At 39.8% G+C, this 22,312-nt stretch overlaps 5 protein-coding genes across 5 annotated transcripts; 4 read left to right on the forward strand and 1 right to left on the reverse strand.

The window, feature by feature from the left end:
- Positions 1 to 56: 56 nt before the first annotated feature.
- On the forward strand, positions 57 to 1,199 carry HO173_005313 (uncharacterized protein; the record flags this gene model as incomplete). Its single annotated transcript, XM_037307231.1, has 3 exons — positions 57 to 70; positions 143 to 893; positions 951 to 1,199. The coding sequence occupies 3 exons, from the start codon at positions 57 to 59 to the stop codon at positions 1,197 to 1,199; spliced, it is 1,014 nt and encodes a 337-aa protein (XP_037165871.1).
- A 1,348-nt stretch (positions 1,200 to 2,547) lies between these two features.
- On the forward strand, positions 2,548 to 5,517 carry HO173_005314 (uncharacterized protein; the record flags this gene model as incomplete). The annotated part of the gene is made up of 1 exon (XM_037307232.1): positions 2,548 to 5,517. The coding sequence occupies one exon, from the start codon at positions 2,548 to 2,550 to the stop codon at positions 5,515 to 5,517; it is 2,970 nt and encodes a 989-aa protein (XP_037165872.1).
- A 3,047-nt stretch (positions 5,518 to 8,564) lies between these two features.
- On the reverse strand, positions 8,565 to 9,569 carry HO173_005315 (uncharacterized protein; the record flags this gene model as incomplete). The annotated part of the gene is made up of 5 exons (XM_037307233.1): positions 8,565 to 8,734; positions 8,786 to 8,947; positions 9,021 to 9,381; positions 9,436 to 9,469; positions 9,523 to 9,569. The coding sequence occupies 5 exons, from the start codon at positions 9,567 to 9,569 to the stop codon at positions 8,565 to 8,567; spliced, it is 774 nt and encodes a 257-aa protein (XP_037165873.1).
- A 268-nt stretch (positions 9,570 to 9,837) lies between these two features.
- On the forward strand, positions 9,838 to 10,633 carry HO173_005316 (uncharacterized protein; the record flags this gene model as incomplete). The annotated part of the gene is made up of 3 exons (XM_037307234.1): positions 9,838 to 9,874; positions 9,924 to 10,219; positions 10,271 to 10,633. The coding sequence occupies 3 exons, from the start codon at positions 9,838 to 9,840 to the stop codon at positions 10,631 to 10,633; spliced, it is 696 nt and encodes a 231-aa protein (XP_037165874.1).
- Positions 10,634 to 12,536: 1,903 nt separating this feature from the next.
- Positions 12,537 to 14,224, forward strand: HO173_005317 (uncharacterized protein; the record flags this gene model as incomplete). The annotated part of the gene is made up of 2 exons (XM_037307235.1): positions 12,537 to 12,707; positions 12,782 to 14,224. The coding sequence occupies 2 exons, from the start codon at positions 12,537 to 12,539 to the stop codon at positions 14,222 to 14,224; spliced, it is 1,614 nt and encodes a 537-aa protein (XP_037165875.1).
- Between the last annotated feature and the right edge of the window lie 8,088 nt (positions 14,225 to 22,312).

Raw genomic sequence — 22,312 nt, forward strand, 5'->3', positions numbered from 1 at the left:
GGCCAACGACAAAACCTACACTAGACATTCATCTTTTTCTCTAGCAACTAGCTACGATGTTACGACAAATGTAAGATTATTGCGGAAACCCTCTGCCTTTCGTGACACACCCGACTGTCCTTCTAGGCTAACAAAAACCTAGCAAGCCCAAGAATGCGCGTTCAAAACGAGCCCTCGCAAAACAGGAGCCTCTCATGCAAGAAAATGCCAAAACTACCCTTTTCCTTAAAGGAACAAGCTCTTCGTCATTAGTCAACGATCTTCTCACGGATATTCACTCCCTGAAACGACCTTATGCGATCCGGTTCACCAAGAAGAATCCGATCCATCCGTTCGAGGATGCCTCGAGTCTTGAATTCTTCTCGCAAAAGAATGACGCCTCACTCATGGTCTTTGGAAGTCACAGCAAGAAAAGACCGCACTCTATGACTTGGGTCCGATGTTTTGGTGGGCAGATGCTTGACATGCTGGAATTGTATGTGGTGCAGGAGACGGCGAGGACCTTGCAGCAGTTCAAGGGGGAGAAGTGCAAAGTTGGGGTGAAGCCGCTGCTGAGTTTTTCGGGGGCACAATTCGAAAGCCCGGTATCGAATCAGTACACGTTGGCGAAGAGTATGTTTGTGGACTTCTTTCGGGGTGCGGAGACACAAACAATTGATGTAGAGGGCTTGCAACTACTAATCAGCTTCTTCGTGGGCGAGGACGGTGAAGATGGTCAGCCAGCGAAGATACAGATGAGATGTTGGAGGATCGTTACAAAGAGGAGCGGGCAGAAAGTTCCGAGGGTAGAGGTTGAGGAGATAGGGCCGAGGATCGATTTTCGAGTGGGAAGGACGAGGGAGGCCAATGAAGGAGTATTGAAAGAGGCAATGAAGACAGGGAAGGGATCCGAGGTATGCTGTTCGGGTTCTTCAATCTACGTGACAATCTACTGACTTTACCATGTGCAGGCCAAGCCAAAGAAGAATGTTGAGACCGACGTTGTGGGTGATAAAATTGGGCAGATACATCTTGGCAGACAAGACTTGAATGAGCTGCAGACTCGGAAGATGAAGGGCCTGAAGCGGGGCAGGGACCTGGATATAGATGAAGAAGGAGAAGGCGAAGGAGAAGGAGCAGAAGAGGACGAAGATGTGATCAGTGAAGAGGAAGATGATATGGGAAATGGCGTTAAATTGAAAAGACCAAGGTTGACCTAATGAAGTGTTATTTAGCATGGCGCTTATCAGGACGCTGTCTCAGCGATAAAAATTGACGTCGGCAGGTTGGTCTGGAAAGTGAAACGCTGTGTCTAGCTAGGCAATGCATACTCCGTCGTCCAATCTTTTCTTCGGAGACTGTTGGCCAGGGAGTAATTCTAGTCCAGTGTCAGGGGTGTGGGAGGTTTGTTTTTGGTAGCGCTGGCTGATAAGGTATCTTTCAAAAGTGCTGGTATGGACTCAGGGACCCTGAGTCAGGGTATTGCATTACAGGGCGAAATTTCCTGGGCATTCACTAACTTCATCAGCCAGAAGAGAAGCAAAGTACTTTATGGAGCTTGAAATCATGAAATGTCAACAACCCACCCTCGGCTGTGGCGCTTTTATGAATAGCTCCTAGTCGAAGGCCTAACAACTTGGCACCAGATCTACGAGAAAGCTTCACAAAGACTGAGTGAGATGTTCTCAGATAAAGAGAGAGAAAGGTAGAAAGAGAATAAGAATGAATCACAGATACCTAAGACACAGAGCAGATTTGAGAGGACAGAATATTATCGTCCTCTTAGAGAATGATGAAAGGCTTGCGGTGATATGATGTGCTGCAAGGATAGTGGCGACGGCTCGTACCTGATTTTTTTATCAGAGTTAGACTCTGAAACCGCTTCGGATCAATCATTATAGGGGTTTCGCAACTTTTTGTACCAATTCCTACCTTATTTATGTAATTTTATTCAATAGGTCTAGCGGTGCTCGGTAATCAACAGTTTTAAAAGTCTAACCGCGCTAAAATAGGTTCTACTAATAGTAGATCGCTTATACTTTGAGGATTATTGACCATAGGGCTAGTGCCGTCTAGACATACTAAAGCCTGTTGTTTCTTGAAGGTTTTTATGTCGGAGGTTCTTTTGTGAGTTGTATTGTGCTGTTGGATCTGGTTTGCTGTGGACTATAAGGGTGTGAAAAATTGAAACCCTATTATTGATTGCTTTTACTGGTAGCCTTTAAATAGCAACGGACCCTCTTCTATTCCACGCTACTGCATTTTTGTCTACCGTATATCAACCGAAGAGATTAAAATGAAAACAAGACCTTTATGTTTTCTCTTTCAAATTCATATTTCTTCAGTATTTCCTTGTGCCGTCGGCTTTGTGCTGTGAGCTACTCTCCATCACACCCCCTTTTTCCCCAACACTCGCTTTGTTCCCTCAATTTTCACTCCAATGCAGCACAGCGTTCCGCTCCTCCGATAATTCCAGGATCCTTCTCCATCCACCTCCAACTATCCCCTACAATCACCTTCGATCAAATTTGACCAAACTTACACGTCAAGTACCGGCTGAGAACCATAATGTCTACGCCTGTCGATGAAATACGACAACCTCATTTTGTACCTCCTCATTATCCCGCCCACAACAATGGCCGCTCGAGTGATTCAGATGACGAGGGCACGCTGTCCAACGAGTATGATCGCCCAGAGAGGTCTACGACCGATGACACCCAGGCTCAAAATTTTCTTGGGGGGAAAACCTCACAATCCCAGTCACGAGAAGAAGAGCAGCGGCTGGAGGATGACCTGGCAATGTTACAAGCAGAGAGGAAGGTGTCAAGGTCCCAAAGCCAGCAAGCACCCAGTGCCCTGACCAGATCGATATCAATACATCGGTCAAGGTCCAGGCCGGAACCTGTCGACCAATTCGACGTCAATACAAATCCCATACATGAGAAGGCGTCCACCTTCAAACCACCAGAGCACCCCAATGGGAATTTTGCCAGGGCATTCAAGAGGATTCACGATTCCAATTGGCTGATCCGATATTTCATGTATATCGTACCTTTGGTGTTGATCATCCTCATTCCCTTGCTCATCGGCGGTCTGATATTCAAAAGAGCCACAGTGGGCGGAGTCCTCTTGCTTTGGTTCTGCGTTTGGCTCGAGATAGTCTGGCTCACCCTCTGGGGAGCACGAATTGTGGCCAAGTCTTTGCCATGGCCCGCAGGCCTCGTCTCTAGCGTATTTACCAACAACAGCAAGAAATGGAGGGACATGTGCAAGCAACTCGAGATTCCGGCCACGCTCTTTTTCTGGATGCTCGCTGTATTGATATCCTTCCTTCCTATCATGATACACCATCACCTTAATCGAGATACCAAGGTTAAATCCTGGGAAGTGGCAATGAACAAAGTCATCGTCTCCATCTTCACTGGGGTCACCCTGAACTTTGGGGAGAAGATCATCATTCAGCTCATTGCAATCAGCTTTCATCTCCGAACCTATGCCGACCGCATCGAGATAAACAAGTTTCAGATCGGCAGTCTAACAAAGCTGTATCAGTATTCGAAGGAGAAAATTGCAATGGAGGACTCGGATTTCGAGGAGCGGACTCCGTCAGGTTCTGGAGCGCGAACTCCAATGCAGTATCTGAACGATGCACAGAAAAAAACCCAGAACGTTTTCGGAAAGGTTGGTGATGTAGCTGGCAATGTCGCTGGTGACTTCACCGGCAAGGCCGTCACAAAGAGCACCCACCCTCGGCAACTCGTGCTTACCTTGCTGTCTTCCCCTTCGCAGTCCCAGGTGCTTGCGCGACGGTTGTACCGGACTTTTGTCAAAGAGGACGCTGATACTATCTCTTCGGAAGACTTGAAGCATGCCTTTGACAATGATGAGGAAGCAGACAGCGCTTTTGCCATGTTTGATAAAGACATGAACGGAGATATCTCTATGACTGAACTTGAGGCGGTTTGCGTTGACATTGGAAAGGAGCGTAAATCGATCACAGCATCCTTGAAAGATCTGGACTCGGTCGTGGCAAAGCTTGATGCGATCTTGCTATTCTTTGTCCTGATCATCACCATTTTAGTCTTCCTATCGTTGATTTCCACATCGGCTGCTGGCGTTTTGACCAGTGCTGGATCTGCTGTCCTGGCATTGTCGTGGCTTTTCTCCGCTACGGCCCAGGAGTTCCTACAGTCCTGCATCTTCGTTCTCGTCAAACATCCCTTCGATGTCGGCGATCGAATAACAATATATGGAAATACGGGTGCGGCACTGAAAGGCGACGATTATCTGGTCAAGGAGATTTCTCTTCTCTTCACCGAGTTCAAGAAGATGGAGGGTCACATCGTTCAAGCTCCCAACAGCTATTTGAACACGCTTTTCATCCTCAACATGCGTCGATCCGGAGGCCTTGCGGAAGCAGTCCCGTTGACTGTCAAATTCGGCACTACTCTAGATCAAATCGATGAGCTCCGCTCTCGTTTGCTCGAGTACGTGAAAGCAGAGAAGCGAGAGTATCAACCGAATATCTTGACAGAGATCCGTGACATCGTCGAGGCGTATTCTGTCAATCTCAACGTCGTATTCTTTTATAAATCGAATTGGCAAAACGAACTACTTCGCCTCCAGCGTCGCAACAAGTTCATCTGCGCTATGATGGTATCAATGCAAGAGATCGGCATTGAAGGACCACGTAGACGTATACCCGGGACCAATGAGGATACACCATTCTATTACCACCAGACTGCTGGCAGAATCGCAGAAGTTTCGAATGGTACAAACAACGAACACAAGTCCGATCCAGGCCCGCGCTCTGGATCACTCGCTCGCGATCCAGCTTTTGTTCCAAATGCGGCCGACAGTCCCGGTATCGATCGTAACCGCTCAATTCTTAGAAATGGCTCCCGCACGTCGAGACCCCGAGGTGAATCTATTTCAGCTATGTCCAAACGTGTGGACTTTTCTCTCGGTATGAAAGATGTCAGCTCTGCAGATATTATGGGTGATTTAGACGACAATCGCAGCCAGGCTCGCGTCCCCGATATCGGGACAGACTCAACCTCCCGTTCTCGCGAGACCCGAATCGTCGAGGAGGACGAGGCTAATCGCCGAGAAGATGAAGCCACTTTCCGACGAGCAGAGTCTCGCACCGGCAATAGTCGATCGCCTTTCGGTTTGGGCCGTCGCACCTCCGCGGATTCTCAGTCTAAGATGAGGAGGGGCAACTCGCTCATTCACCGCAACCGCTTCTTCTCCAGGGGAAAGAGGACAGAGGAAGGAGACGAAGAGAGAGATTTGATGGAGCAGGGGATGGCAGATATTCCCGAGGTGGCTGGGCTGCCTGATAGGATAGATCCGCGCACTGGCCTTGTCAGCCCCCAAGCTGTTCTACCAAGCACTGGATCTGGGAATTCGGATGCATCTATGCCTGCCGCCGGGCCTACGAGCAGCGGTGCCTTGCAGTCATTTGAAGAACGCATGCGCCTTGAACTCCCCGGAAGAAGTCAAACGGAGCATTTCGAAATGAGGAATATGAGATAGTAATGATAAGATGATAAAGTAGATAGATCTAGTCTTAGCGAAGACCAGCGAACACTGTCTCGCGGGTGACAAAAAGAATGGAACGCCAAGCCAGACTACTGCGCGGAGACACACATACAAATTTCTATGTAAATCTCTGTTCTAGTATCCTGTCATTGCTCCTTTACCGTCTATGACTGCTTGTAATCTATGTGATATACTATCCACTTTCTCGTTAATAAATTATGTGGAAATATTAGTCCAACCTTCGTTAATTAATCGTAGTCCGACTATTCGTCCGTCATAGTAGTCCTTAACTCAAGACGCACTAGTCTCAAGACGCGAAAATCCATTATTCCTTCCTAATTCTATATAGATCTCGATCTATAACTCAATTCTAATAAATACGTCTTAATATATATATACTAGCTTTTATAGACTATAATCTAGCTTTCGAATATAAGCCTTAATAGCCTTATCGGTCTTTTTTACTAAATTTCCTTAGCCCGAGTAGCTCGCTTTGGCCTTCTCCGTCTTTTCTATAGCTGTTTCTTTTCTATAATTAGAGATTTTATATTTATCTACTAATATCTATCCTCTCTTCTAAATAATTTCTTTAAAGTATCTTATATACTCGCTTAACTACGGCCTCTTTATAAATAACCTTAATATCTCGCTTAGTAATTTATCTCGAGTAGTTATTAGTAATAGTTCTTTTATAAATTAGACTAATAATTTTTATATTTTTTAAAATAATAAAAGTCTAGTAGAAGTAATACTTTAATTATTAATCGTATTTAATAATATCTTCGACTTTATAGAGGGTTTTAGTAAGAATAAGAGTATAGATTCATCTAGGTTATAGCGCGGGGTATTGGTTTCTAATTTTTTCGAGTATTACTTTAGAGTTATGGTTAAATTAGTCTTTTAAAGATTAAATATATAATATTGATATAAAGATTTAAATTTATATTTAATTAAATATTATAGAAGTTAGTTTATTAAAGTCGCTACTTTTAAGATATATAGTTAATCTATAGTCTTTATATAGTAATATTTAAATAATTAAAGTATTCTATATCTAATAACTATATAATATATATAAAATATAAGAGAAGTATAAATAAGTCGATCTTTAATTGCTAGATAAATATATAAATTCGTAAATATAATAGAATTCGAGTCGTTTGAATTAAGACTCTTTATTCTCTTACTTAACGATAATAAGAAAATATATTAAAATATAGTGTTAGTTATATACTAGTCGGTTATTTAATATTTAATAGATAAAACGATTATATGTATTGGTGTTTTTTTATTTATTTATTAGAATATAAATATCTTTTAAATTATAATAGGTTCTTTATTTGGTGTAATATATTTGATATAATTAATTACGATTATCTAATCTACGATTATGAAGCTTCTTTTATTTAAAGTAATAATATAATAAGATTTTATAGTATTGAAGTTGTCTCGTTTATATTTAATATCTTATATTTATATTTTTTTATGTTTATTTTTATACGCTCGTATATCTTATATTATATATATTCTTTTATACTAGGTTTTTTTTTATTTATAATATTTAGTTGTTTTTATTATTGTCTAATCTTTTCGGTATTTAGGATATATAATCTAAGGATTTTAGAATTCTTATGCTTAATATAATTTATTAAATAATATTTATATTATTTGCGATTAATATAGTTATATGTACTTTTTAGTTTGTAGTTATTGTTTTTGTCTTTCATCTGATCTGTTCCTAATTTGAAATTGCTGATCGCGCGTTTGTCGCGGAAATCACAAATCCGCCGGATGCAATCTGATTAGAATCCGCCCAAATTCTGCCGGTTTAGCAAATCTGATTAGAATCCGCCTAATTCGTCAGTTCAGCAACTATCTTAACCTTTTCCGTTAGTTCTGCAGTTTAGTGCATACGCACGAAAAAGAAAAGTTCTATAATCGACGTTGCGACGGCGGTTCTACGGCGACAGTTCACGCCAACTAATTTAGTACGATTGGACGATTTATGAATTGTCGCGTGGGTGTGCTCTAGTATGGGCATAATGCGTTGTTGATGTGTATATATTGATGTCATATGTATATAGATAGTACTTGGTGTATTAGAGTGCATTGCGCAAATTTTTGAAGTTGTGAAATTTTTGAGTTGCTAAACTGTAGAACTAGCGGAAAGGGTTGGGATAGTTGCTGAATCGGCGGAAAGGGTTGGCATAGGCAAGTCTGCTGATGGCTAATGTGCTTATGGTGCGGACCCGGCGGAAATCGTGCGGAAAGGAACTTTTCGTTTGCGATGTGAAGCTTTCCTCGAGTCGTCTTTATATCTATTATAATTTAAGATTATAATACTCTATAACCGCTATAGCGCTACGAAAATAATCGTTTTTATACTCATTAATAATTTCTAAACGAGTTTCTCTTCTTGATAGTATGATATGATGTGATGAAATAATAGTGAATTTATGGTGTCAATCGCGAAAACGCGTCTTTGAGACTAGTGGTCTTTTTGCGGACTCTTGGGCGAATATCGCTAATTAGTCGTACTGTTGTCAGTGCGGGCTTGGCGTTCCGATCTTTTTGTCACCCGCGAGACTACTGTCTAACATTAGACATACTCGTGGATTCCAGAAGTGAGCTACCTCGCTTAGTAGCGGCGGGAGAACCCACCAATCAAACTATCCACATCTCCTCAAGATCAGGTGCCAAGACGCTAAGATCTTAGCGTTGTAGCTCTCTTTTGGAACGTACGAGTAGAGTGGCATTCAGGATGCATTTGCGTTCCATTGAAGCCTTGGGTACAAGCAGAAGTTGAGCCCGCATGCAATTCTACAAGTTGCGTGCAGCAGTGGAGCCTGCTCGTCACCATTCATAAATGATATGATACTTTCCAGCAGTCGATGCTTGCCCGTATTAACATCTTCTGGCTTATAGAATGGACCAGGTGGGTTACATCCAGTCAATAAGTGCCAATTGCAAGCTAAAACACCACTAAAGATTCACAGGTGGGGATGTTGGGTGGAGGTGAAGCTCTAACATTGTAAATATTGTCATGCAAGCAATCTATCTTCAACCCCCTTCAGTATGTATTCATGTTCTACAACTTCCAAATTCTCTGCTTCACTTTGAAACATCTTATCTGCATCCTGGCCCGGTTGAAACATGCCAGCGCCAGCCCCTGGGTTCATTTGGGACATTTGCTGTGCCATTTGGTTCGCAGCTGTGAATTGTCAGCGTCTAATTGCGAGAATGAGAGCGGGAACGGGTTCACCATTGTCATTGCCGAGGATGAATATAAAGACGGACTGCAGCCCGAAAAGGTTAAGAAAGTACCAAGACAGACTCGAAACCCATCGCACGTCCAGATCTCTAGTCGCAACACCAGACTGCAGCATTGATTTGAACCGGATCGTAAGGGGGAACGGAAGCTTCACTAATTGGCGAACCCCATATCAGCATACAGTCAACACTGCTTAAGCAACCACTAAAGGCACTATTATACGTACTGATGACAAAGCCAGCAAAGAAAGCATTTATCCAGCCCATGATCAGCGTCTGCGGTATCATCATCGCCATATTTCCCTTCATCATGCCCATCATACCTTCCATGGCTGCTGGATCTGTCATTGGGTTGCCAGCAGGTTTACCCCGATTCTCCGGGTCTTTGAGGAACGTTCCATCTTTGTATGCAGACACAAGGTACTGCCTTCGAGAGGCGAAGGCCGTTGAGGGAATGGCGGAGGAATTGGAGCGAAGATTGATTCCCCGTAGCAGAGACCGCTGCTCTCGTAGGGCGGGAAGTTCTTGCTTTTTCGGGGTGGTCTGTAGCAGGACTGTTGCGTAGTGGCGGAGAACACCAGTGAGGATCTAGGGATGGTGTTAGTGACATGATCACGAAGCTTTTCAGAGACTATGGCGTACCATGACAATAGAAATTGGAAAGAGTATCCAGTAGCTAGACGATTCCTGTTAACTCATCCATGATAGGATGCCTCCGGAAAGACTCACAACAGCGCTGGATCTCTGTGGATCGACTGTACCATCGGAACTGCCATGATGGCAGGATGTTGTCGCGTCGAAGGCTAAGACCCCTGTCAAGCAGATGCTTTTGTCTGATAATGATGACTTCGCCGTAGAGCATTCATATCCACTGTTCTCTCTGGCAGCGGCGCTTATTCAAGACCCTGCAGGAACGGAACGCTTAAGAAAACGCCAAGAAACCACGTTACATGAACCTCGGAAGCTTCTCTCATCTTCACTTACTGTGCTCCACAACTACCGAGCTTTGCTCTGCTTTTTTCTATACGTCGACGGAAAAGAAAAATGGCGGCGACGAAGATAGCTGTGTATTCTATATCAGGTAGGAACCTTTGAGACTTGTCATTTCAGCAACATACTGACCTGGACAGATCTCAAGAACACCACCGACGATGCCCTCCCCAATTATCTCACGTCCCTGAAATTCAAGCAATCACACTTCCTCACCGATGTGCGATTGGCGCTGGGATACTCGGCTGTAGTCATTGCTGCGATCACTTTCTACGCCGATTACAAATTAGGATGGGACAAGACCAAATACTGGACGTTCTGGGCTGTCCTCGTTTACTTCACCTTGAACGGAGCTCTGACGTTCTGGATATGGGGCGTGGAGAAGGGGAAAGTCTTCGCGGGACAGATTGATCACCCAAAAGTGGGACGAAAGTCGGTATGAGGCACCAGCTATGTATGCGGTTGGTAGCAACGCTGATTTTTTTAGCCGCTATCAATTGCCTCAAGCGTTGCGAAGCACACTCCCATTTACAACATCACGGTCGAATACTCGAATTCAAAAGGCGAAACAAAAACTCTAAAGCTTTCATCACCATTTACTCGATGGTTTGACGTCAACGGGTTCTTTGTTGCGAAACCGTTCCAGCAATGGCTTGCGTTAGAGATCCCACTTATAGGCCAGGTCGACCCCAAGAACAAGGACGACGACGCAAAGTCCGCGGCGAGTGCAAACGGAGAATCTGAAGTCGACGGGCCAGTGGAGAATGAGAAGTATGATACCCCGAAGAAGTCGACCTCAAGCGATGCTGCGCCAACGAGTACGAGGTCCAGGAGAGGGAAAAGGGGATAGTCGTGCGCGCGGGTACTGTACATTTTTGCTCATAGCGTTGGCAAAACTCTGCTCATGTCCTTGAAGCAGAAACAAGACGTCTTGTTTGGGAGAAAAGTTCATGCACACTCGCAGATTCTTCTCCCTTGACAGTTGCTAGTTACTTCAATGTCCCCTGACTGTTCTTGTCTTTCTCCGGCATATCAAGAAGCGAGTGCTACCAATTCTGACACGGCCCTCCCAAATTTATCTTTGATTGATTCCCTTCCCCCAATTTAAGAGGCATAGTTGGCTAGAGTCTTGATTATTCCCAAAGCCTTTTCAGCCACGGATCCATAGATACGGAGTACCACTTGATATCTTTCCACAAACGTCCGAGGTGTCCTCCTTTCTCAAGCCTTCAACCTTAATCCAATCTTCTGCGACACGTTGATTCATGTTTTGTAAATGAAACATTGTGGTCAATTTATAAAAACACATACCTACAGTATAAATGGCATTGATGCTCAGCGATGACGGAGTCAATTGGATGATAACTAAAAGCTGCATTTCTTTCATACTCCGAGACCTCTTGAAGATGAAGCAAGGGGGCCAGAGGGCACGTTTGAATTTCCCGAGGTATGCCGCACCTAGCCTTGCAGGTCGTGAATAGGTAGTATTCTTATGGGTTAGCTCATTGCCGTCTTTGTTCACAAAAGCGGACTCAATGACATGTGCTCGGTCCACCGTAGGCCGAAATTTGGGTGTCTTTTGTTCGATTCTGCAGGAGACGCGTCTAACACAATACCCACAATACCTAAATAATGCAAGTTCGACCGACCCGCTTTTTGCTCTCAATGCTTTTACCGAATACCTTTGACAAAATTATTTATCAACGTGTAGAGAGAGGGTAAATAGGTACCTTACTTACTTTAGCAGCGACTAAGCTAAAACTGCCGCCGGGCCTCAGGGACCAGGGGAGCTGTGCCCCGAGGGTGAGGCCCCCTAAAGCTCGGCCGGCGGCCGCAAAGTTTGTCTCCGAAGTCAGAAGATAGACGTCAACCGACAACATTCGGATATTCCTAAAGTATCTTACCAACATCATCCACATGTACTGGTGACAGATGTGTCCAACCTTATCTTTTCCAATCAGACACGCTCATGAACAGTACAAGCAAACATATTCTTGGCTCGCTTGTCGGCTCAGACTGTTGACAGATGATCCTCGATTAGGTATTAAAGTAGGTATCACTGGCTTGAAAACTTGTTGCTTACGTGCATTCGGAGTTTCCCCATCGGAATAGCGCAATCGTAAGCGCCTAGGTATGCAAGTTGTCCAGGGCTCCAGGCACACATAAGATTTACTTTGAGATTTAAGAAGATGTTGGAAAGAGAGAAGAGGATTGCATACTAATAATTGGCTCTCGCTGATTATCGGGGGACGTGGTATTTAATTCACCGGATTTCCACGATCTTGAGGTAAAATGTTGGGGATCATTTCTTCTCGGGGCTGCATCATGTATGCACTCCCCGCAGTAGTAAGGCTATTCGTATTTCTCAAGAGACGTCCAATCCAATTGGGATCTTTCTGAACCCGATGGTACCGAATCTTCTGCACTCTTCTTATCTTCCATAAATCCATGATTCTATCTTCCTTTGCTTCCCACTAATCATAACCTCTTGCTTGCCAAGATAATCTGACTTGTTTCATTGGCTGCGTCTACTCCACAGTCCCCTTGGGTACGCCCGCTAAAAGTTGATTCTTGATCCTCTGCATTTCATCTAATCAGTCTAGACTCTACTTGCGCTCCCCTCATCCCTCGTTTCTGTCACCACAAGCAAGGCTCCTTCCTTCCAAAAAAACCTCTGGCTCCCTACACCAACAGGAACAATCACACGAGAACATCTCTCCTCAATCCCAAGCGCCTTCACGAGCGAAAGCATCATGATACTCAATCGATCATGGTTGAGCCCCGTCCGATCTCGCTTTGGGGGCGAGTATCGGTATGAGGGTATCAGAGAAAAGGCCGACAAGAGACCGTCTATCTTCGGGCGAGCTCGAGTCGCTACGCTCTTCTCGCTTTTGATCACGATCGTCATTCTCTTCTCCCTTGTGGTATGTCTCGAGCTATATTTAGTCCTCCCCCGTCTCCCAATTTGAATCAGCAGCTAACTAGAACCAATACCCAGTTTCACTCAGACTCTATCAAAAATGCCTATTTCAAACCATCCAGCCCGGATGACATCGCAACGTCCGAGAGATCTGGCTTCTTCCATATTCTTATACCTGCAGACAGAAGCGATGTAAATCTGTGCAAAACAATCATCAGCGCCACCATCCTCGGATACCCAACTCCCACTCTTTACAATTGGGCCAAAACTGGTGATAAGATGGCAAAGATCAGTGGTGCATTGGATTACCTTAGGGCCCTAGACTCGAATCACGACGAGGATATGGTGTTGTTGGTGGATGGCTTTGATCTCTGGTTTCAGCTATCACCGCAGATCATGATCGACAGATATTATGAGATTAACAGCGTGGCCAACGAGCGCGTCCGCGGGCAATTGGGTAACGAAGTTGCGGATACGTCAGCCACCACCCAGACCATCATATTTTCTTCGCAGAAGAGATGCTGGCCGGGCAAGCGTGGCGATCTCAGCTGCTACGCCGTTCCGGAGTCACCACTCCCGCGATATATATATGGACCACAGACGGATATAGATGTTGGCGATCAGAAGAACCCGTATCTGAAGTTCCGACAACGTTGGTTAAATGCTGGCTTCATGATAGGACCAGTCCATGAACTACGCACCCTGTTTGAACGGGCATTGGAAAGAGCGGAAGCAAATCCTAACCAGGAGGGAAACGATCAGAACGTTCTCTCCACTATCTGGGGCGAGCAGGAATATGTACGGGAAGCCGCACGGCTCAGCAAGCTTCCACCTCGGAAGCGAGAAGAGCAGACCCCGCGGAAGGCTTTTAAGCCGGCCACTGAAACGAATTATGAATTTGGTGTAGGACTTGACTACGAGAGTGCTCTCTCAATACCGACAGTGTTCGCCGAATACGACTCACAGTGGTTAGTCTTCAGCGATAGCAAGACCCTCGACAAGGCCTTCAGCGAATACAACATTACTGACCCACGTGCCACCTCCATTCAAACCGACGTCGCGAACGAACCTGCCCCGTTCAACTCTATTCGTAACGACAAAGCTGATGACTGGCGTCTACCTACCCAATCAATGAGCTGGAAGGAGGTGCCATTATACACCAATCTTTGGACCGGTATCGTCCCTGCGGTTATCCACCACAATGCCCATCGAGATGGATTGAAGTCTCTGAGAGAGACAGTCTGGGATCGGATGTGGTTCCAGCCATATGCTCGCGCACTTCTCAATGCGCGTATGAGGGAGCCCTACAAGCCAATTGCTGTCAGCAAGTCTAACGGACGGAAATGGTTCAGCACCATGGATGGGGAAAAGAGTCTCGGTGCATGGACAGACAATGCAGAACAAGGCGGATGGATGGACTGGACAGATCTCTGCCCGGCCAAGGACCAGGAGGAAATCTTTCGAGATGGAAAAGGGCCATGGGTTAAGCAGGACATCGGAGAAGAAAGTGTGCATTGGTGATCGTGCGTGGTGTTTTAGAATACGGCAAGCTCAACAGGGGTGGAAGACGACTTTGTATGGAAAGTAGCGTATCGAGTCGGAAGTGGCTACAGCCCGGATGATTGAGCTGACAGATTGGAAACAATCAGGGACAATTTTAGACGATGTGGAGGCTGACTAACGCCTAGTTGATGCAATCATTATATATAGAGCCTAGACCAAATTGATGGGATCAATGTCAACTTGGAGACGTGCAAAAAGTGAGCGATCCTTTTTGGAATGTCTGCCAAGCCGATATAGGCCAGGTAAGCTGTCTAGAAAGGTGACCAGTTCAAGCGCAGACCCTATCATTCTCACGTCGATTTGGGGTATCAGCTGATACCCAAAACCATGTGTGATCTATGACCGAACTTGCCCCCGACTGTTCGCTCTTGGTGCCGTTCTGGTCGATTTCTGACATCTTGCCCGACCCTGAGCTCGTATAAAACTCATCTCTATTCTTTCATCTTTACATGCACGACAGCCTAGATCCTGGTCTTCTACCGATCTATCACCAGCCTGCTTGCCCGAGGGTGTTTCAATCAATTATTAATTCAAGCCTTCTACATGATTTGCCAGTTAAGATACTTGCCAGCATTCAAAAAAAAGCCAGCCCTTGAGTCCTTACAGGATTCCTAGACCGCTAATCTGTCATCAGTGTCATCGGAAACCCTCTTTTTGACTACGTGCAAGATTATTCCGGGTGCTGTCATCTGCAGGGCTGGATCGATTCAATTGCAGAAGCTTGTCTGTACTGTCCTCGCCGTGCTCAATCGCCCTGGACTTGGTGGCATCGAGGAACAAGATGTGGATTTTGACACGCTTCTGCGGCCGAGAACAAACCTCGCCTGCTTGATGATATCACTGATCAAATATTCGCTCTTCATGACATTGGGTCTGTAATAATGGACACCGAGTACTTCGAACGATTCCCTTATCGCCCATGACTACAGAGACCAGAAAGGAGCTCCAAAGCGGCTCTACGGGGGCTTCTGCCTGCCAGGACGGACGTCCACAATATTCGTCGCAGGTTCTGCTTCTCTGCAAATTTTCCCGTCCCACTTGGTTTGGGCTCATCGGTTTGGGAATTGGAGGTATTCTTTCAAATTTCAGTAAACATATGACGTTGTGGGAGAATGAAGAGGTGGAGTAAATCTACTATCATTTGCGTGAACAGTATCAATTGTCAGAGGACTTCTCCCATGACTGCGGAAACTCACTCCAGATCGACAGTTTACTCGCAAGCTGTGGTCATACAAAGGCTGCTGGTCAACATGGGACACGATATTGGGGACCAGGTCCCAGTTAGTCTGGACCTTGGCTATCTAGGTACTGGAAAGCAAAATCACATCTTGAAGCTCCTGGCTGCTTCGGGACTCACCTTTCCCGCCTGTGTCTCCTACCGCCGTCTGGTCCCCTGAAACCCCTCGCCAATACCCCAAATGAAGGCTGGTTGTGTTATTCAATGGTGATTGCAATATTCTCTGCCCGCCAAACAATCAACTTGCGCGCAGACCGGTCCTTTGTCTCCTCAGTTCGGATTACTGTATGGGACAGAGAAAGACTGGTCAGGTGGAGTTTATTGGGTCTGGATACTACTCGGACATTGATGTAGCAAGATAGGCCGATGGAAATAGTGGTCGTAGCATTTGTGCGCACTGCGAAGCGAGTTAAGGATTATATACTTATAGTGCCTAAAAAGTCATTTGGGGATCGACGGCGCGAGCTTCTCATCAATATCACTCTCTTGAGATTTCCCAATGTGAAACAGGAGGTGGAGAGGTTCTCAGAATCGTGAACAGAAGCTTAGATTTTTGGGACCAGCCCGAGAGACCGACGATCAACAACGCGCATTCCTACTAGACCTTGCCACCAAATTCCGAGAGATTATCTCTCACGCTCTCAATGCCTACCATTGTCGAAGCTTTCTGTTTGGGGAACCCTCCCCTTTGATTGGCCTCACGGATCATTGACCTCAATACCCCCTTCTCAGATGACGAGTGGTACAAAGGTACTTCTATCTGTTTCAGCCAACATAGGACGGGTAATGGCAGCCAGTCAGCCATTGAACCACCCGATGACACCCACACCACCGTTAAGTGTCCAAACAACGCAAATCAAACTGTCATTAAGATTAGTTTCAAGTATTTCAGAAGGATGGAACAGAAGAAGCATTTCAAAATAGTAGGGACAACTGACTTCAAATTTGGGAAACAATATCAGTTGAACAAATCGACCTACTCGAGCTCCATGTTCCGCCTGCTACATCGTCAGACTCAATGATCATGAGCGAGCTTCAGTGTGCAGATTTAGATGGTAGCGAGCGGCTCCAGTATCACAGAGTCCTAGCACGAGGAGATGACAGTTGGCATGATATGGTACAATCGACATCGATTTGGCCTACCTGGGCCAATGATGGTGAGATTGAGGTTGGCAGGTTGGCTCTGCTCTGGCATAGTTTAGAGATCAGGCTTCCTACGAGGATCTATTCAACGCGATTCAGGATTCTTGAGGCTAGACATAAATAGGGAGGAAGGTTGGGTGGCATTAGCCATTAAAGTAGCAATGGGAGAGGCGAGCTCGGCGAGGGCTCGCCTGTGGCTGTTGGCAATTGGTCCTACTAAGGGCCCCTTCGGTATCAATTACCAGCCCTACGTCTTCAATACGTGCATGGAAATAATATGTGCTGGGGCGCGGGCTTCCCAGTAGTGAAAAGCTTACTGAGTACTGGTTTTTGACTATTTAATTCTTAGGGAGACCTCCTAAAACCCCTCGGACCCTTCGGGGGCTCTTTAAGGGCTCTTCGAGAGCTTTTATCGAGGGGCTGTTAAAGCAAGCTCGAAATTTAATTATTTTAGTGATATTTGATTAATTTCGAGCTTGCTTTGACAGCCCCTCGATAGAAGCTCTCGGAGAGCCCTTAAAGAGCTTCGAAGAATTTAAGGGATTTTAAGAAATCTAACCCTAAGAATCGAGAGAGACGTTTATCGGTTATGATTTATTTGATATACTTATGAGGGAGATCCCCTAAAACCCCCCTAACCCTCCGGGGGCTCTCCGAAGACTCTTCGAGGGCTTCTACCGGAGAGGCTCTTCTCGTAAGCTCGATACTTAGACGAATACTTTATCAAATTTCTATTGAAAGTAGAATACCAGACATGTTAGAAATTGATTGAAAGACTAAAAGACTGATTATTGATTTATGGGATATACGAATATTTATATATATAAAATAGATAGCTAATAGTGGCTAATAATTACTAGCCCTAATAATACGCGCGATATATGCGATAGCCGAAGGGGCTAATATTATAACACTCTCCGACAGCCCTCAGAATCTAATTCCCTAAACCCTAGTACATCGTATTTCATATTAATTTTTATATCCACGCTTTAAATTCGAAATTAATTATTTACTCGATCTTATTAAATCTATAAAAAACCTCGATAGAGAAAATAGAAAGAGTACCGAGGCTTTAGATACCTATTTCGAGACCTCGAATGAAATAAGGATTTTAACGTTTTAATTTATTTTACCCGTATTACTTCGAGATCTCGAATAAAATAAGAGTTTTAACGTTTTACTCGTATTATTTCGAAATCTTAAAATAATATAAGAGTTTTTAATTAATTCGGGTTCTCGTATAGTATAAGAGTTTTTTATTTATATTATTTCGAAATCTCGAATAAAATAAGAATTTTAATTCGATATTTTTTATATAGAGATTAAATAGTAATAGCTCTCTCGTTAATAGATATAAGCTAAAAAAATGGGCTATCGCTATAAGATATATCTATTTATAAACGATTATCGAAGACTTAGTTTAATATTTATATTAGAAAGTATAAGAATAATATTACTCTATTCGCTTTCGAGCTTATAATCTATTAAAAGTAAGATATTAAATATATTAGAAATTAATTAAAAGACTAAAAGACTAATTATTAATTTATAAAATATACGAATATTTATATATATAAAATAGATAGCTAATAGTAACTAATAATTACTAGCTTTAATAATACGCGATATATATACGATAGTCGAAGAAGCTAGTATTATAATAATTTCGTCTATATTATATTATTTAAAAGTATATAAATAATTCTATAACTCTACGTACTTAGTTTATTATTATATTTTTAATAAAATAAAAGAAATTAAAAAAGATAGATTTGAGAATTTTAAAGTTCTTTTTCAGCTTTCTCTTTTAAATATACTCGTATATACCCGCGTTTAGATCGAAAATAAAGAAATAAGATATATTTTAAATTGAAAATAATGAAATTCGATAATCTAATTAGTTACTAGCCTCTTAGCGTAATATTTATTCTTATTTTTAAGTTTTAAGTATTAAGAAAGTAAGCTTCTTAATTATATAAGCTTAACGTTAAGATTAAATTTTAATAATTAAGATTTTAGCTCTAAGAATTAAATATTTAAAAATATTTAAATTATAATTTAATCTATAATTTAAATTCTAAATTATAAGAAAAGGCGATATCTAGATAAATAATCTATAAAAATTAGAAATCTTAATATAATAGCGATTTAAATTTTACGCTTTTCGTCTAAGTAAATAAGAAGATATATCTTTATTAATTATACTCTTTCGAATAATATTAATTAATAATATTATTACTATTATATTATAAAGTTTAATAGTTCTTAAAGAGATTCTCGAGAAAAGTATTACGAGCGATTATAGAATATAATTATATATTCTCTTAGTATAATATCTTACTCCTATTTAAAAATTAAAGTTAAAAATATGTAGTTATTAAAGAAGCTATAAGATAATAAGATTAATAGATTATATTTAATATAATTAAGATTAAAGCTATATAACTACTATATAAATAAATTAAAAATATATAATAAATAGAATATAAGAAAAAGAATTTTATATAAATAGAAATAGATTTAATATAAATGTAAAAAGTAACTTATTAAATTAATATATACTAGAGCGTAGACTTCTTAGTAGTAAAAAGCTTATCGAGTACTAGTTTTTAATATATTTAATTCTTAGAGAGAGACTTTCTAAAATTTCTTAAACTCTTCGAAGACTCTTTAAGAGCTCTTCGTCTTTAAGAGTTTTTATCGAAGAAGCTATTAAAGTAAGCTCGAAATTTAATTATTTTAATATTAATTAACGAGTAAATATCTATAAATTAAATTCATAATCATTTTTTTTAATTAGAGCTGTCGAGTAAATTTAATAGACGATCTTTAATAAGCGATATTTGAATTTCTTCCCTTTAAAGAACTATAAGATTAAACTTTATAATTTTCTTATTTCTAGAAAGCGTAAATTGCGATTTATAATTTGAAAAAAAATTATTAATTTTAATAGAAAATAGTAAAGTTATTAAATGATTAAAAATAGAGTAAGAGATTTTGATAGTTATAAATATTAATTTATTTATTCGCGATAACTTAGTCGATTTAATTAAAGAGCGTAGTAACTCTAAATTTATAATTAACTATATATATAAATTTAAGATTTTTAAGCTTAGCTCTATCTTATTCTTTTATATATATTAATTAATTTCGAGCTTACTTTAATAGCTTCTTTAATATAAGCTCTCGAAGAGCTCTTAAAGAGCTTCGAAGAATTTAAGGAATTTTAAAAGATCTAATTTTTAGAATCAAGAGAGAGATATTATATTTTACTAGAAATCGAGAAAGATATTATAATTTATTTAATATACTTAAAGAGAGATTCTCTAAACCCTCTCTAACCCTTCGAGAGCTCTTCGAGAACTCTCTAAGAGCTTTTATCGAAGAGGCTCTTCTTATAAACTCGATAATTTAAGTAAAAATCTTAGTTTTTAATATATCTTTATAAATATCTTATTAAATCTTATTTACGCTATATCGTTTAAAAGCGTATAATTAAATCTATAACTCTACGTACTTAGTTTATTATTATATTTTTAATAAAAGAAAAGAAATTAAAAAAGATAGTATTATAATAGATATATAGATTATTTATAGTATATAAGAAACTTTATTCTTTCTATTTAGAAATCTATTACTTTATAATAATAGTAAGCTTAATAAAGCTTAGCGAAGCTTAATAAAGTAAGTACCTTCCCTTTATCTTACGTAATAATATTTTTATAGATAAAAAGAAAGTATAACGATCTCGCTAAAGTAATAGCAAGTAAGAAATAAATATCTCTTTCTTAAAGAAACGTCTTTCTTAAAGAAATCTTCGAAGAAATTCTCGAAGAAATCTTCTTTCTAAAGAAATTAAAGAAAGTCGATAAGATAAAAAAGTAAATCTATACTTAGTAATTTCCTCTATCTTATATCTATAAGAAAGTAAATACTTAATTAAACTTTTAGATTTTTACGATATTTTCTAGCGGGGATAATATAAATTATATATATATATTAATTCATCTTTATATTCTTTAACGAGATTTATAATATTATTAAAATTCTTAATATTATATTACTTATTATATACTAGATCGTAATCTTTTTATTTAATAAGATATTTTATAATAAAGTCGCTACTCTTAATTATAATTCTCTTATTAAATAGTTAATTAATCTTATAAAACTTTTATTTCTTAATATTACCTTCGACGAAGATTAATAGCGAGTAGTTTAATTTTAAATAATTAAAGAAATTATTCTATAATATAAGCTTTAGTTACGCTATAATAAATATAAGATATATTTATTAATTCTTATAAATATCGAGACGATACGCTAGATAATCGACTTAACTAAGAATTTTAAAAGAATCGATATATTATTAAAATGATTTCTTAATAATTTTAAGATCTATAAAAATATTATAATTTTTATAAAGGCGAAGAAATATATAATTATTAATCTTAAGAAATATTAATTAATAATATCTATTATAATAATATTTAATATTTATATTAACGAAAGTAATAGTATTCTTTACTAAATTTCGAGTATAAAGAAACTTTAATATATTTAAAGATTTAAGAAGATTAAAAAATATATTCGAGATAAAGTCGTTAATAACTTTATTAGAAGTATTTTTAATTATTAATAGTATCGAATTATTAAATAATCTCTAAAGTCGAGATAAGATTCTTAGTTATAAAGAAGTCTTATTAAATATTATATTAATATAAAAATATATAATAATTTTCACTATTTAATTAATTCTTTCGCTATTATTATTAATTTATAAATAATAAGTTTAAATCTATAAATTAAATTCATAAACTATTTTTTTTAATTAAAACTATTATTAAGAAATAGTTTTTATTATTATATAATATTAATATAGTATAAAGCTATTTCATTAATTTATATAATCTATAGATATATATATATAAAGAGAGACGCGCTAAGGTTTAATTAGAAAGGTATATCGAGTATAAAGAATTAATTCGTAATAATTATCTATAAAAAATAGAGAAAGGTTATATTCTTATAGTAAGAAGTATTAAAATATCGAAAAGAAATAAAGATAACATATTAATTAGTAGTATGAATTCTATAATATCTTCTATCGTAGTAAAATTTTTCGAATAATAAAATAGCTATAGATATCGAACGATTTTAATTCGTTTAAATATATATCGTTTAATATTTCTTCTATAGAGATTTAATTAACTATAATCGTCGTAGTAAATTCTTCTCTTATAACGTTATTATAGTAATATAAGTAAAGGCCTATAAATTAAATTTATAGAGTTAAATTCTTCTAAGTTAAATCGAATTTTAGCCCTAGCCCTAAGTTAAATCGAACTCTAATCGCTTACTATACGTTTTTAATCTACTTTTACTATTATAAAATTAATTTAATCTATATAATATATAAAATATATATATATAAAGAGAGCGCGTTAAGACTTAATTAGAAAGATATATTAAGTATAAAGAATTAATTTATAATAATTATCTATAAAAAATAGAGAAAGATTATATTCTTATAATAAGAAGTATTAAAATATCGAAAAGAAATAGAGATAATATATTAATTAGTAATATGAATTTTATATTATCTTCTATCGTAGTAAAATCTTTCGAATAATAAAATAGCTATTAGAGTAAGATATCGAACGATT

This window comes from Letharia columbiana (assembly GCF_014066305.1).
Source record: "Letharia columbiana isolate WasteWater2 chromosome Unknown Sc0000014_s0, whole genome shotgun sequence".
Classification (NCBI taxonomy): Eukaryota; Fungi; Ascomycota; class Lecanoromycetes; order Lecanorales; family Parmeliaceae; genus Letharia; species Letharia columbiana.